At 59.2% G+C, this 14,511-nt stretch overlaps 1 protein-coding gene across 1 annotated transcript; it reads left to right on the top strand.

Moving 5' to 3' along the window:
* Nucleotides 1–3,342: 3,342 nt before the first annotated feature.
* On the top strand, nt 3,343–14,194 carry PYGM (glycogen phosphorylase, muscle associated). The gene is given in 20 exon segments (NM_001145253.2): nt 3,343–3,745; nt 4,789–4,890; nt 4,986–5,064; nt 5,151–5,254; nt 5,570–5,701; nt 6,973–7,084; nt 7,177–7,259; nt 7,682–7,825; nt 8,160–8,252; nt 8,492–8,638; nt 8,789–8,952; nt 9,266–9,380; nt 9,934–10,035; nt 10,311–10,458; nt 10,566–10,624; nt 10,736–10,877; nt 11,320–11,527; nt 13,268–13,402; nt 13,613–13,679; nt 13,793–14,194. Coding segments are annotated over 20 exon segments (2,529 nt in total). The 5' UTR covers nt 3,343–3,502; the 3' UTR covers nt 13,943–14,194.
* Nucleotides 14,195–14,511: the final 317 nt, after the last annotated feature.

Below are 14,511 nucleotides of genomic sequence, written 5' to 3'. Positions count from 1 at the left end.
CCACTGCTGTTTACCCGGAACAGCCTGGGTGCCTGGGCCCCAGCCAGGATGCCTGTACTGATTTGCCATAGGTCTGCAGGGGTTAAGGAGGCCTTAGAAACAAGGCAAGTTCAGTGCGTTTCCCTAACCAAGCCCTAAGCTTCCAGTGACTGCAGGGAGAGGGGGAAGATTTTTCCCCTGTCCCTAACTGTCGGGATGGGGGCGGGGCCCTGGGGCTGGCTCCCCACTTTGACCTTGGCTTCACCTCGTTGCTTCCCCCACAAGCTCCATTTCCCTAGTGGGCTCATCGGGCGGTTAATTAGTTCTTTGAAGCTCTGGAAGAGGCAAAGTGGCGCTATGTGGGTTTTAGAAATAAAATCAATAAATGACTTAACCACAGCCCAGCTATCTCCTCCGTCTCTCTCCCCCCGGGGCCAGCCCCAGTCCTGTGTGCAGTCCGTCTCTGCTCCCCGCCATCAGCTTTTGTTAAGGTCTGGAGAGTAACAAAGTGGCTGATGAGGCGTCGAGCGGGCCTTTCTCCAGGCAGCCTGTGGCCCTGAGATGGAGGAGAGGTGGCAGGAGGGCTCGGTCCTCAGAACCGCAGCGGGGACCTGCCTCAGTGGCAGACTGGAAGAGATGACAAACGCTGCCCCCACCCGCCTCGAGACACCCAGGGTGGAGGCACAGCCCTTTCCTTGACCCCGTGGTCACAGAGGGCCCGCGTCCCTTGTTTCTGCTGCTGCAGCAGTGTCCCCACCCCCTCAAAGCTTGCTTGGTGAAAGGAATGCCAGTTGGGAAAGGTCAGTGCCAGGGCTCTGCTACTGAGACCCGGCCAAGTGCTCGGGAGAAACCCAAGATTGGGCCAGGGCAGGAGGCAAGATTTCTGGTTCGAAACCTGGTCAGATGTAAACAACCGTGAGTGAGTGCAGGTTGGAAAAGCGTGCTTTTGGCGTTCTTTATGATGAACCTGCACACGCACCACCAAGAGGAGCAAAGGAGGGCTTGCATCACGCAGGGCCGGGGCATGCAAAACAAAGGAGGGGTCCTAGGGGGGCGTCACCCGTAGAAAAAGCTTGGGTACAATTTGAGCGGGGACCACCAACACAACAAAGGCTAAGAACACACCAGAAAGGCACTTGGAGAAAGAAGCCAAGAGTACATTGTTTCCCGGTGGAAACAAGACGTCCCGGTTCTGCAAGGGCCTTGAGTGCAGAGGAAGGGCGAGCACTGAATGGATGGCAGGAAGAGGAGCCTCCGGGGCCAGCTGCTGGGAAGGGTCGAGTTAACTTGGGGAGTGGGATAACAAGGCAGGAATGGTCTGTTGGGAGCGGGTCCTTAGTGGCAGGAAAATAAAGTCTTGTAATTATGAGTCAGTGTGAAGGGGGTTTGTGGCCAAAGCGTGCTGCCACGACTAGGGTGTGAGGTGATGGTGCAGGTAACTGGTGCTGCCTTGTCGAGGGACCGGCGTGTCCCCGGGGCCTCCAGAGCCCTCGGAGCAGCCCTCCCCGAGGAAGCCCAGGCACTTGGAGGGTGGGGGTAACCCCGCAGAGGCCCAGCCCAGCAGAGGCCAAGGCTGGCAGCTGTGGAGAGACCCGAGAGCCACCAAGCATTCTTTTTTGAAGTACAACGTATGAAAGACTTCTTAAAAAGAGAAATTGGAAGATACAAAGAAGTTTGAGAACGTTTTCTGGATTCCCATTACATCTGGGTAGGCGCATTTGGTACCTCCTTCCTGGCTTTTCCACTTTGAAGTATGGCGCTGGGGAGGACCGCGTGGTCATGCTCTTGGGGGCAGGGGCGGAGCAGGCCTCAGAAGTCGGAAGTCGGTGTGGGAGCCGCAGTTTGGCCCCCGCACTGAGCTGTAATTCTGGGCTGGGTCTGTGGTGGCTCAGAGACCTCGGAGACAGCTTGGCCTTCCTCGAACCAGGCTCTCAGCATCTTGCAGCTGTCCAGGCCTCTGACCTGCTTCCTTGGCCCTCAGACCAGAACACACAGTCCTTCCGCTCAACCAGCCCACTGCCCCGGAAGGCCCAGGCATTCTTTGCAATAGCACGAGGTCCTGGGCTCCTTTTGCTCAAAGAACAAAGCAGGATCCAGTCAGCCTCCACACTGAGGAGGCAGCAGCTGGATGAGGCAGGGATCTATATTCTCATTTGAGGGAATAAATTTGATGAAGGATTCCAAGGCTCAGGAGACGAAAGCAACCAGCCTAAGGTCACACAGAAAATCAATGCTGGGGCCAGGACATAAGCAGTGAACTGGGGGCAGCCAGAGCCTCTGAAGGGAGGGCCTGAAGCTGCCAGGGCCGTGAAGGCCAATGTAAAGCTCCTGGGTGCAGGGGCTCCTAGTTTACAGGTGGGGTCACAGTGGACCCTGGCCCACCAAATGCCTGTCCAGTATGTGGCTGCACAGGGGAGGAGTGAGTGGGAGAAGGCCTCCCATCACTTACCTCGGAGCTGCATCCTGGGGAGACCTGCTGCCATTGGCCAATCATATGAGTGGGTGGGGGTGCTTCAGTTTCTCCTACTCCTGTGGGCCCGCAGGACTACAATTCCCAGGGGCCCCTGCTCCGGGCTGGTGGCCCCTAGCCAAAGCTGGTCTGTAATCTGACCTGCCCTCTCAAAAGGTCACTTTGGAGCTCCTTGAGAGACAGCAACAGGGGGAGCTCAGAGTGGCAAGGCTTTGGTGCGGGGGTTGGGGAGGGGCTCTGCCTCAGGTGACCTCCCGCATATCACCTGCTGGAGCCCAGGGTCCTGGCCCCCTTCTCTCAGATGCCCAGTGCCCTCTGCTAGCTGCACGCCTTCTGTCCCGGGCACCCTAACCCTCAGCTCATGACCCTTCAGTCTGCAGGGGTGTCCTGGTCCTTCTTGCCACAACGTGTTGCCTTCCCAGCAAGTGCAGCTTCCCTGGTGGCCCTACCCTGGGGGTCATCCAGCCTGTGGTTTGCAGTCTCTGGGCAAATACCTAAAACAGAAGGCAAGCTGCGCATCTGGCGGCTGGGCCTCCTGACACCTGTGTCCCCTTGACAGCCCCCTCGGCCTCTCCAAGGAGCCCTGATTGAGAGCCCACAATTGGGCCCCATCCTGCAGCTGTACCCCAGGAAAAGGGCCCAGCTCAGGGCAACCTCTTAGCCAGAATCAGCCCATTGGCTCCAGTCAAGCCTCAGGCCTTTCAAGCTAGCGTTCTGCCTACAAAAGTCGGAGACGAAAGACAGAAGACCCCAGTGTGCGAGGCCTGGAGGAAATGGGTCAGCACAGGGCTGTGAGCAAGCCAGGATGGGCCGGGCCTCGCCTGTGTGGAGCTCACCCGTTCTCCCTGCCCCTCTCTCCTCTCCTCCCCTCGCCCCCAAAATAGCTCCCTGAGCTGCCAGGCCAAGACCCTCCCCTCGAGCGAGCGGGGAGGCGGGGCATGCTGCCTGGAGCCTGGCTTTAAATCCCCAGGCAGCTGGGGATCTCCACTCCCTGGCTGGAGGCACTGCTGAGGCCCCCTGTCCACCCATCCGTCCGGCCGCCCTCCCACAGCCATGTCCCGGCCCCTGACAGACCAGGAGAAGAGAAAGCAAATCAGCGTGCGCGGCTTGGCCGGCGTGGAGAATGTCACTGAGCTGAAGAAGAACTTCAACCGGCACCTCCATTTCACCCTCGTGAAAGACCGCAATGTGGCCACCCCGCGAGACTACTACTTCGCGCTGGCCCACACTGTGCGCGACCACCTGGTGGGCCGCTGGATCCGCACGCAGCAGCACTACTATGAGAAGGACCCCAAGGTGCTGCTTGGGGCGCCCCGGGTGGGGAACCGGCTAGGGGCACACCACAGGGCTGGGAGATCTTGACAAGTGGCATCCCCTTCCTGGGGTCAGGGCTTTCTGCAGCAAAACAAAGAGTCCCTCCGGGTTCCTGAGGTTGGAGGATCCAGGGGTGCCAGGTGCCATGGGTGCTGGGGCAATCCTGGGGGAGTAACTTGGGGCGGGGGCAGCTCAGGGGGTTCAGGTCAGGCGAGCTGGTTGCAAAGGCCCAGCCCCTACTCAGAGAGTAGGAGGGGCTGCAGGTGGGCAGGAAGACCCCTGTGGCCTCAGTCGGACCCCAAGTAGAAGGACGTGTCATTGAATGTGTGTGTGGTCTGCCTGTGCGGTGGGTGGTGTGCATCTGGGGCAGCAGGATCAAGTGTCTCTTGGGGTCATTGGTAAATGTCAGCAACCTGACACTCCTGGCAGGGGTGGAGGAGGGGCAGTGGGCGTGGCAGGGAGGGGATCCAAGAAACCAGGAGACCAGGCCCCATCAGCATCCTGGATCCTTGTGCCTCTCTGTCCCCTTCTTGGGCTGAGGCTTGAGGGCCAAGGGGACCTGGGCACTGCAAGGATGGGAGGTGGCTGATTCTAGCTGCGAGTCATTGTGTGACCTTGAGCAAATGACTTTTTTCTCCGGGCCTTGGCCTTTCCATCTTGAGGAGCACCTGGCGGTGCTTCCCTCCATTTTGACTCCCTGATGGGCTGTTGGGAAGCTTGTGTGCGATGGAAGGGGTTCCCACCTCCCCCAAGTGCCTCAATCCCTGAGGTAGATATGGCCAGCCCCATTTTCCACATGAGGAAACTGAGGCTCAGAGAGGAAAAGGCATTTGTCCAAAGTCAGAGGAAATGCTGGAACGGGAACCTTACCTGTTGAGTCCCAAAGCCTAAGATGGGGAGAAAAAAAAAACGGAGCTAGGGTTGGAACATGCCGGGGCCTAGAAGTGGGGCAGGAGGGGTACGAGGTGCAGGCCCAGCTGGGCAGCCCTGACCACCCTCCCCTGCCCGTCTGTCTCTCCCGACAGAGGATCTACTACCTGTCTCTGGAGTTCTACATAGGCCGGACGCTACAGAACACCATGGTGAACCTGGCCTTGGAGAACGCCTGTGATGAGGCCACCTACCAGGTGTGGGGGGGCGTGGAGGTGGGCTCGGCCTTAGGGACTGGGGGATTTGCCCGCTGGCCCTTGGCCTTGATCACGGCTCACCGTCCCCTCTCTAGCTGGGCCTGGACATGGAAGAGCTGGAGGAAATCGAGGAAGATGCAGGCCTGGGCAATGGAGGCTTGGGCCGGCTGGCGGGTGAGTGGGCAGGGCGGCAGGGGTGGGGTGGGCAGAGGGCCTCCTTTGTGCTGGGTCCCTCACACCACCCTCCTGCACACCCCTAGCCTGCTTTCTGGACTCCATGGCAACGCTGGGCCTCGCTGCCTATGGCTACGGGATCCGCTATGAGTTTGGGATTTTTAACCAGAAGATCTGCGGGGGCTGGCAGGTGAGCAGCTGCGGGCCCTCACCTTGTGGGGGCCCAGTCATGATGGCGAGGACCCCCATTTGGTCATCCATCTCTGGATAGGTCCAGACCCAGCCCCAGACTGGGTGGAAAGCAGCCCGTGGAACTGCTCAGACTCCCATACACATACCATGTCCCAGTGGGCATCACACTAGACCGGGGCCCACTCCAGAGCTGTTAATTTACACCCCGTATAGGACGCGCCACGGCCACTGCCCCTGCCCTACCCACTGCCGCCGTGGTGTGAGCTGGGGTCTGACGCTGCCTTCCTTTCTCCCTGACCTGCCGTGGGCTCAGATGGAGGAGGCCGATGACTGGCTTCGCTATGGCAACCCCTGGGAGAAGGCCCGGCCTGAGTTCATGCTGCCTGTGCACTTCTATGGCCACGTGGAGCACACCAGCCACGGGGTCGAGTGGGTGGACACACAGGTGAGGGCAAAGCCAGGGAATGGGGGAGGACCCAGTGGGAGGGAGGTGGGGAGCAGGAGCCTAGAAGAAACAGGGAGGTATAGGGAGAGAGCCTGGAGGCTCCTGGACCGGGCGCTATTTTACAACGGAGGACACTGAGACTCAGAGAGGTTAAGTGACTTGCTGGAAGTCACACCGCTGGAGCCAGGAGAGGCTGGAGACAGGGTCACAGGGAGCCAGGCCAAGCGCAGAGCCTGGGAGGAGAGAGGCTGCCCTGCTCCACCAATTCCCCTGCCCTGCCCTGGCGCCTCTCCACCCCGCAAGACTCATCAAAGAATAATCACGGTGCCTTGCCTCTCCCCCACATCTGACTTGGGGTCTTGATGGGAAGCAAAGCTACAGCCCAGAAAGGGGAACATTGGGGGGGGTAGGGAGAATTAAAGCCTTGAGAGGGGAAGTGACTTGTTCAAGGTCACGCAGCAAGTGAGAGGGAGCCTGAAGCCAGCCCCGGCTCAGTCAGTCCTCCTGCTGCAGCTGCAGGTCATCGGCCTCCAGATGGCTTCACAGAAACTGCTAGGCTTTCAGAATTGGGCATTTGTTCCGCTCTCATCCACGCTAAGGGCCAGCAGGGGCTCTGGCTGCCTGCCCGGCTGTGTGCTCTTGGGCTAGGCCCTTCCCTCTCTGAGCTACAGCTTCCTGCTCCAGTCAGGCGCTACTTGGTCTTGGGGAGGGAGGCGACACCCCTTGGAGGAGTGATGTGCCCCTGGCCCCGGGGTGGCAGGCAGTTATTGGCAATAATTATTGATGTCTGCTAATTGTGGGGGGTGGGGCCAGCCTCAGTCAGTGCTAATTAACCAGGCATAAGCCTTTGATGGACTTGACCTCCGTGACCCCTTCTTCTGGGCCCTGGGGTCCCTGGGCCTTTTCATGAGTCCAGAGCGTCCGCTAGGTTGTGCTCAGGCCAGATGGGCCAGCTCATCCCCGTCCCTGCAGAGTGGTCGCCAACAGAGCCCCACCTTGGGCTCTGGGCTCCCCATTGCCTCCTCCCAGAATCCTCACCACAGCCCGGCAAGGCGGGGCCGGGGGCATGGGGAGACACTGGGGCGTCCTCTCTTTACGGATGAGGTCCAGAGAGGCTGATGGGTTTGCTCCGGGTCACCCAGAGTCGGACAAGAACCTGAGGTTGGGAGTTAGCGGGGTGCAGGGACGAAGCCTGGAGTCCCAGCTCTCAGGGCCCCCCGAGTCAGACACGGTGATGCCCGGCTCCTGACCCTGCACCGGGCGCCCTGCAGGTGGTGTTGGCCATGCCCTACGACACGCCCGTGCCTGGCTACCGCAACAACTTCGTCAACACCATGCGCCTGTGGTCTGCCAAGGCCCCCAATGACTTCAACCTCAAGGACTGTGAGTTCAGCTCGCTGGTGGGGAGCAGCCCCCGCCCACCCCAGCCCCTGCGCCACCCAAGCCTGACCCTGTCCCCACTTTCACTCCCTCAGTCAACGTTGGTGGCTACATTCAGGCTGTACTGGACCGCAACCTGGCCGAGAACATCTCTCGTGTCCTGTACCCCAATGACAACGTATGTCACCACTGGGCTGGGGGCAGGAAGCCTGAGTGCTGGGAGAGGGCGGAGATAGGGAGGGACACTCACTGGTGCCCTAGTCACACCCAGGGTGTGTTGCGGGCCCCTGTGTGTCCTGTTGTTCCCCCAGTTCTTTAAGTGGTAGCACGCCTGAGTCCTGGGTGCAGCAGGTCAGGGTGGGGGCACTTGGAAGAGCTGTTCCCTGGCGCTGCCCACAATACTCTTGGTCTTTGTTGCCCCCGTCCTGACACTGTCCCACATCACTACTTTGTCGAGTGGCAAAACCCCCTGGGTCCTGGAAGTGTGGACAGTTCCGGGCTCAGAGGTCTTGGTGTGGGTGGAGTCTCTCCTGGCCACGCCCACAGCAGCATTAGGCCACGCCCACACCTTGACTGCGTCCTGCCTTGCGCTTCCCCCAGTTCTTTGAAGGCAAGGAGCTACGGCTGAAGCAGGAGTACTTTGTCGTGGCTGCCACGCTCCAGGACATCATCCGCCGCTTCAAGTCCTCCAAGTTCGGCTGTCGAGACCCCGTGCGCACGAACTTCGATGCCTTCCCGGATAAGGTACCCGGCCCAAGGGAGGTCTGCCCTCCAGTCATGCTGCCAGATTGCCTCTCCCCTCCAGCCTCAGCCTGACCCACCCATTGTGCAGATGAGGAAGTGGAGGCTGGGGCAGGGTGGGTGTGTGAGGGTGACACGCTCGAGGTCTTCAGTCAACAGGAACATAACCTGGGCTTCCTCCTTCTGCCCCACAGCTGCCCTCATGAGGGCCTCTGCCCCCAGCTCGAGAGCTTAGAGCCGTGTGGGGCCCTTGGAGGGGGCTCTGAAGGGGCAAAGGACAGTGACCATAGCCTTGATTTGGAGCCTGGACTGACTCCCTGACCCCTGTCCCCCACAGGTGGCCATCCAGCTCAATGACACTCACCCCTCCTTGGCCATCCCTGAGCTGATGAGGATTCTGGTGGACCTGGAGCGGCTGGAGTGGGACAAGGTGGGCTCAGGACTCTTCCACCCCTGCCTGCCTCTCTGTCTCAGGTTCCCTTCCACGTCTGGGGAGTGCAAAGCTGTGAGGGGAGCCCCCACTCAACAGACGGTAGTGTGAGGCCCAGAGGGCGGGTGTCCCAGAAGCTGGCACCGCAGCGGCAGGGCCCAGGCTCCTGGCTGCTCAGTGTGTACAGAGAGCCATAGGGCTTAGACCCCAGGGTCCTGACTCCCCACACTGTCTGTCAGGCATGGGACGTGACAGTGAGGACCTGCGCCTACACCAACCACACGGTGCTGCCCGAGGCCCTGGAGCGCTGGCCGGTGCACCTCATCGAGACGCTGCTGCCCCGACACCTCCAGATCATCTACGAGATCAACCAGCGCTTCCTTAATGTGAGTGCAGGGGTCGTGACCTGGAGGGCCGGGCGTGGAAGGAGTGTGCAGCCCGGGTCCTGAGACTTCAGCGGGGACGGCTTTGGGGGTACAGGGCTGGGGACCCGGGTTCCTGGGGACCGGTCCTAGCTCTGGGCTCTCCGGGCACAGCGGGTGGCAGCCGCCTTCCCCGGGGACGTCGACCGGCTGCGGCGCATGTCGCTGGTGGAGGAGGGCGCGGTGAAGCGCATCAACATGGCCCACCTGTGCATCGCCGGGTCGCACGCCGTCAACGGTGTGGCTCGCATCCACTCGGAGATCCTCAAGAAGACCATGTGAGACCCGCCCCCCAGACCCCGCCCTCCCGCTGGGCCCCGCCCACTCCAAACGTGTGTCACTATAGGTCCGCCCCCCACTGCCCTGCGCCAGGCATTCACGCCACCCCCAACTGGCCCCTTCCACAGGTAGCACTGCCCTTAAGCACCATAGTCCTGCCATCCGGCACAGTCCTGTCCCCAGGTGACCCCCTGTTACACCCAGCACCCCCCCCCACCCCTGACCCCTTTCATTAAGAAACAGGGGTAGGGGCCCCAGGGAGGAGGCTTCCTCCCGCAGGGGTGAGTGGTGAACCCCTACCCCGTCATGCAGCTTCAAGGACTTCTATGAGCTGGAGCCTCACAAGTTCCAGAATAAGACCAACGGCATCACCCCTCGGCGCTGGCTGGTTCTGTGTAACCCCGGGCTGGCAGAGGTCATTGCTGAGGTGAGACGTCACTGGATGGCCAAGGGGTCAACACGGGTCACTGCAGGGGTCAGTTGGGTGTGGTTGTGCAGGTGGTTCGCTGGAGGGCGCCCCCGGGGGGTGCTGAAATCCATCCCGCGCCCTGTTCCCCAAGCCCCGCGTGCGCCTGGAGGAGGGGAGCCATTTTCTTCCTTGCTTGAGGGGCCCTGGGCTCATGAGGCCTGGCCCTGAGGCTCAGCCTGGTGGAGTTCTCAGTCTCATGGAGCGGGTCATCAACCGGTCACATCTGAAGTGAGACTGGCAGGGGGCAGAGATGGGGAGCAGGGCCTCGAGGTCATTGCCTGTCTGAGGAGAAGGCCAGGAGGAAGGCCTGCGGGGGTCAGGTGGGGTCAGCCGGCAGAGCTCAAGGCCAGGAAGAGAGGAAGAGCGAGGCACAGCCACCACGGCTCAGCTGGGAGGCTGGAGAGGGAGGAGCTGTCTGCAGTGGGCGGGGCTTGGCTGACCCAGCAAGGGCCCCCTCTGTGAGGGATGCTGGAGGGGGGGCGTGGCCTGACGGAGAGCCATCTTCTGCCAGCGCATCGGGGAGGAATACATCTCAGACTTGGACCAGCTGCGCAAACTGCTCTCCTACGTGGACGATGAAGCCTTTATCCGGGATGTGGCCAAAGTGAAGCAGGTGAGAAGCGCTGCCACCTGGGACCCCTGTGCCAGGGCCCGAGTGGAGAGTGCCAGAGGGACCGGATGTCTGGGTCGGGAATGGTCCATTGCGCTCATGTCTCCTGCAACCTCAGACCTTTGGTAGAAGTTGCCTGGAGTCGATGGTGGGAAGGCATCATCTGACCTCACTGGAAGAGTGCTGACATTGATTAGCAATGTCTGCCCTGGCGCAGGAGTGGATGGAGGTGGCAAGTGAGCCTACTGGTGAGCTCTCCCCCCATCCCCTGCCTTTAGGAAAACAAATTAAAGTTCTCTGCGTACCTGGAGAAGGAATACAAAGTCCACATCAACCCCAACTCACTCTTCGACGTCCAGGTGAAGCGGATTCATGAATATAAACGCCAGCTCCTCAACTGCCTCCATGTCATCACCATGTACAATCGTGAGTGGTGGGGTTTCACTATGTCTTGGGTCTCCCTGGACCGGTGCTGTCAGGAGCTCCAGCCCGGCCAGTGAACCTGGCTCACTCGAGCCTCTATTTCTGCACAGGCATCAAGAAGGAGCCCAATAAATTTTTCGTGCCTCGGACTGTGATGATCGGAGGGAAGGTGAGAAGCTGGGCCACAGAACGTGGCTCTCAGCCTTTGATGTCCAGGCTGTTGCACGGGAGGGGGTAGGGGCGCCGGGCTGTAGAGCTGACCCCTGGCTGTGCCCCACAGGCCGCGCCTGGGTACCACATGGCCAAGATGATCATCAAACTCATTACAGCCATTGGAGACGTGGTCAACCACGACCCGGTGGTGGGAGACCGCCTGCGTGTGATCTTCCTGGAGAACTACCGAGTCTCGCTGGCTGAGAAAGGTCGGGTGCTGCCAGTGAGGACCCTAGGGGTGCTCTGATTAGTTCAGGCCCAGAACGAGGTATTAGTCACCCCCTCCTGGGGTACTTGCACCGTAAGGAAGAATCTGGAGGGGACAATGCTCCAATCATGAAGATGTCCCCCTAATGGTGGAATTTCAGGCAGTACAGGGTGAAATTGCAGGAAAGATGGGCCTGTTGGTGCCCCTCAAGTTACACAGTGGGGCTGGGGGTGGGGAGGGCAGGTTGGATCCCAGGCGTTCAAGAATTAACAAGAGGTGTGGGGGAGGGGCAGCGGGAGGGAGACTCAGCTGGTGAAGACTGGCGGGCTGGGGTGGAGGGGACCCTGAATCTGGCTACCTGGAGGGCCGACCTGACTCCAGAGTTCTCAGCGGGAGTGGGGCTCTTCCTGGAGCTGAGCTTGTCCCTTGCCGCCGCCCCACAGTGATCCCGGCTGCCGACCTGTCCGAGCAGATCTCCACTGCGGGCACGGAGGCCTCAGGCACTGGCAACATGAAATTCATGCTCAATGGGGCTCTGACCATTGGCACCATGGACGGGGCCAACGTGGAGATGGCAGAGGAGGCGGGAGAGGAGAATTTCTTCATCTTCGGCATGCGGGTGGAAGACGTGGACAGGCTTGACCAGAGAGGGTACGGGGGTCAAGAGCTCCAAAGTTCACAGTCCATGGGCAAGAGGCACTGAAGTGTGGCTGCTGGAGGCTAGGGCTAAGAGTCCAGGCTGCACAAAGTCTTTAGTTATGGCCATCAGGATTCTGGAAAACCTTCGTGGTAACTTATAACAAATAAGGTTTAATGAAATGGGAAAAGAAAGAGGTAGCATAGAACTGAAGGCAAAGAAAGAGAAAATCATATCAGTCCTAGGAAATTATATTATTTCTGGAATTGGAAGTAAAATTAGATTCTTAGCTTCCTGGCGGCCCTGGTGAAAAGGGAAATATGAGGACAGTAGTTACAACTGTGCTTGTGGTCAGAAATGCAGTTCTTCAGAGCAGACATGTTCCTGGCATTACATTTTTAAAAATTTATTTTAAAATATGACTTTTTTTTTTCTTATCATAAAAAGAATACATGCTCATTAATTGGAAAGATGCAAAACCACAAAGAATAGAATAACTGTCATCCATAGTCTCATCACCCACATTTAAAGCCACAGTTCTCTTTTTCGTTGCGTAATTATGTGTGTGTGTATATACGCAGTTTTTGACAGTTGGGAATAATGTATGTACAATTTTGAATCCTGATATCTTAACATTGGGGAGGCATTTTCTACGTCATTAAATAGAGATTTTAAATGTTTGTGTAGGGTTCCATCCTATGGACATGCTGTGGTAACTTAGCCAGTTCCACATGGTTAGACGTCACGGTCGATCTCCCGTTTACTAGTATAAATATCACTGTGATGACCAACCTTTTACATCTATGTCCACATCTCTGATTATTTCCTTAAGATAATTATTAGAAAGGGCTATTTCTGAGTCAAAAAGTATGAATTCTTAAGACTCTTGATACATATTGCCATATTGCTTTCCAGAAAGTTGGCACCAGTTTACACTCCCCCCAACAGCTTATGAGAGCTGGCATTAAATATTGAAAGGAATTTCTCCTGTGGGGCTTGACTAGAAAGTTCCGACTCGGTCCTTTGGACAGGAGGGAGATGGGAAATGTTCTGAGCAAGGTCGGACATGTGCAGAACTAGGCTCCAGAAGGACAATTTTGGCTGCATGATGGAGACCGGAGTCGAGGGGTCAAAGTGCAGGTGGGGCACCGGTGTGGGGGCTGACACCATCAGGCAGGGGGAGTCGCCTGCAGCAGGCCAGTGCTGGGGATTAGGGACATTGTTGAGGAGGTGGCCTTGGTTTCTGGTTGGAAGAGGGGAGGGGAGGAAAGAGATGCGACTGGCCTTGGGGAGGGTTTCGAGCCCGGGTGGCCGAGGGATGCTTTGTGCTGCCTCAGAGAGTGGAAGACTAGAGGGAAGCTGGTGCCGGGGAGGCGATGAGCTTGGCTGGGCAGTCTGAGTTTATGGATGTTTCTGAGGATGCAGCTGTTGACTCCTCCTGGAGCCTGAAGGCGAGGCCAGGAATGGGAGAAAAGCCATTCTCGGTGGGAACACACTGGTTAGAGACGGTGGTGGTATCAGGGAGGAAGGGCGCCTGGTTTGATCCTTGGCGCTGACACCCCTCTGCTCTCTCCAGGCCTCAGTGCCTCATCCACACACCGGAGGCTGGGAAACTCAGCAGAAAGGGGAGAGGGCCTCCGGGGAAGGACCCCTGGGGGGTGGGGTGGCAGCTCCAGGCAGGGTGGCAGCAGGCTGGGCCCGGGTTTTGACGCTGGTGCTTGGGACCTCCCGGCTGACAGCAGCTCTCCTCCCAGGTACAATGCCCAGGAGTACTACGACCGAATTCCCGAGCTTCGACAGATCATCGAGCAGCTGAGCAGCGGCTTCTTCTCCCCCAAACAGCCCGACCTGTTCAAGGACATCGTCAAGATGCTCATGCACCACGACCGGTGAGCTGGCCGGCCAGGGAGCCTCACGGGTGGGGCTGCTAGGCTGAACGGGGCTTGGGCACGGCGGGGAGGCTGGACAGGGGTCCTGGGCAGTTGGGGCCAGGCTCCTTTGGAAGTGTCATCACTGTCCAGGCCCCCAGAAGTCGACTGGGACAGAATGGGCTTGGCCCTTGACCTCAAGGAGCTTCCTGCCTCTCCATTCCCCTCCAGGTTTAAAGTCTTTGCAGATTATGAAGACTACATTAAATGCCAGGAGAAAGTCAGTGCCCTGTACAAGGTGAGGGGTCCTGGACTAGGGATTGGCAGGGCTTTCGTGGCCCTGGCTGGGATAAGAAGAAAGGTGGGGACCCCGCTGGCAGCGTGAACCCAGAGCTCCCTTTTGGCCTGTAGAACCCGAGAGAGTGGACGCGGATGGTGATCCGGAACATAGCCACCTCGGGCAAGTTCTCCAGCGACCGCACCATTGCCCAGTATGCCCGGGAGATTTGGGGCGTAGAGCCCACTCGCCAGCGCCTGCCAGCCCCTGATGAGAAGATCTGAGCGTCCAGACCAGACACAAAACCGGCCCCGAGTCTGTTCGCAGTCCGTTGGGCCAGCCCCAGCTCCTCATCCAGAGGGTGAGGTGCTGGAATTAGATCTCTAAGCCTCTTCCTGGAACCCTCATTTCCCCCCAGCCTCGAAGGCCCAGTGTCCAGCGTGCCTAAGGACACTGCTCCTATCCTGTCCTGGGGCCCCCTTTTCCCTCCTATTTATGGGTCTGATCAACTGCACCCACTCCCCCCAATAAACCGATTCCCCTCGAGAGCCTCTTTCCTGCTCTCTCTGTTGGGAAGTATTTTTAGCTCTGGGCGGGCACAGCAGCAGCTGCGCCGTCACCGTTCCTTACCCGCACCCCTGGCAGGTGCGTCCCCTCCGAGAGGGGGGCGGCCAGAGGGGGCGGGGCGGGCCTCTCCAGCCCCCTTCCAGGCGTCACCCTCCACGCCTCTCTTCCCAGTGCTGTGTCCATACTAGGTCAGCGGCCCGCCAGCCTGGCCGGGGGCGGGGCATCCGCCTGGGTGGGGCCCACCGGGGCTGGGAGCAGGGACTCGGGCAGAGGCCTCCCGCACTAC

Source organism: Equus caballus, chromosome 12 (genome assembly GCF_041296265.1).
Source record: "Equus caballus isolate H_3958 breed thoroughbred chromosome 12, TB-T2T, whole genome shotgun sequence".
In the NCBI taxonomy this organism is placed as follows: Eukaryota; Metazoa; Chordata; class Mammalia; order Perissodactyla; family Equidae; genus Equus; species Equus caballus.
Note: the sequence above shows the minus strand (reverse complement) of the source record. Positions and strands in the feature narration are given on the sequence as shown.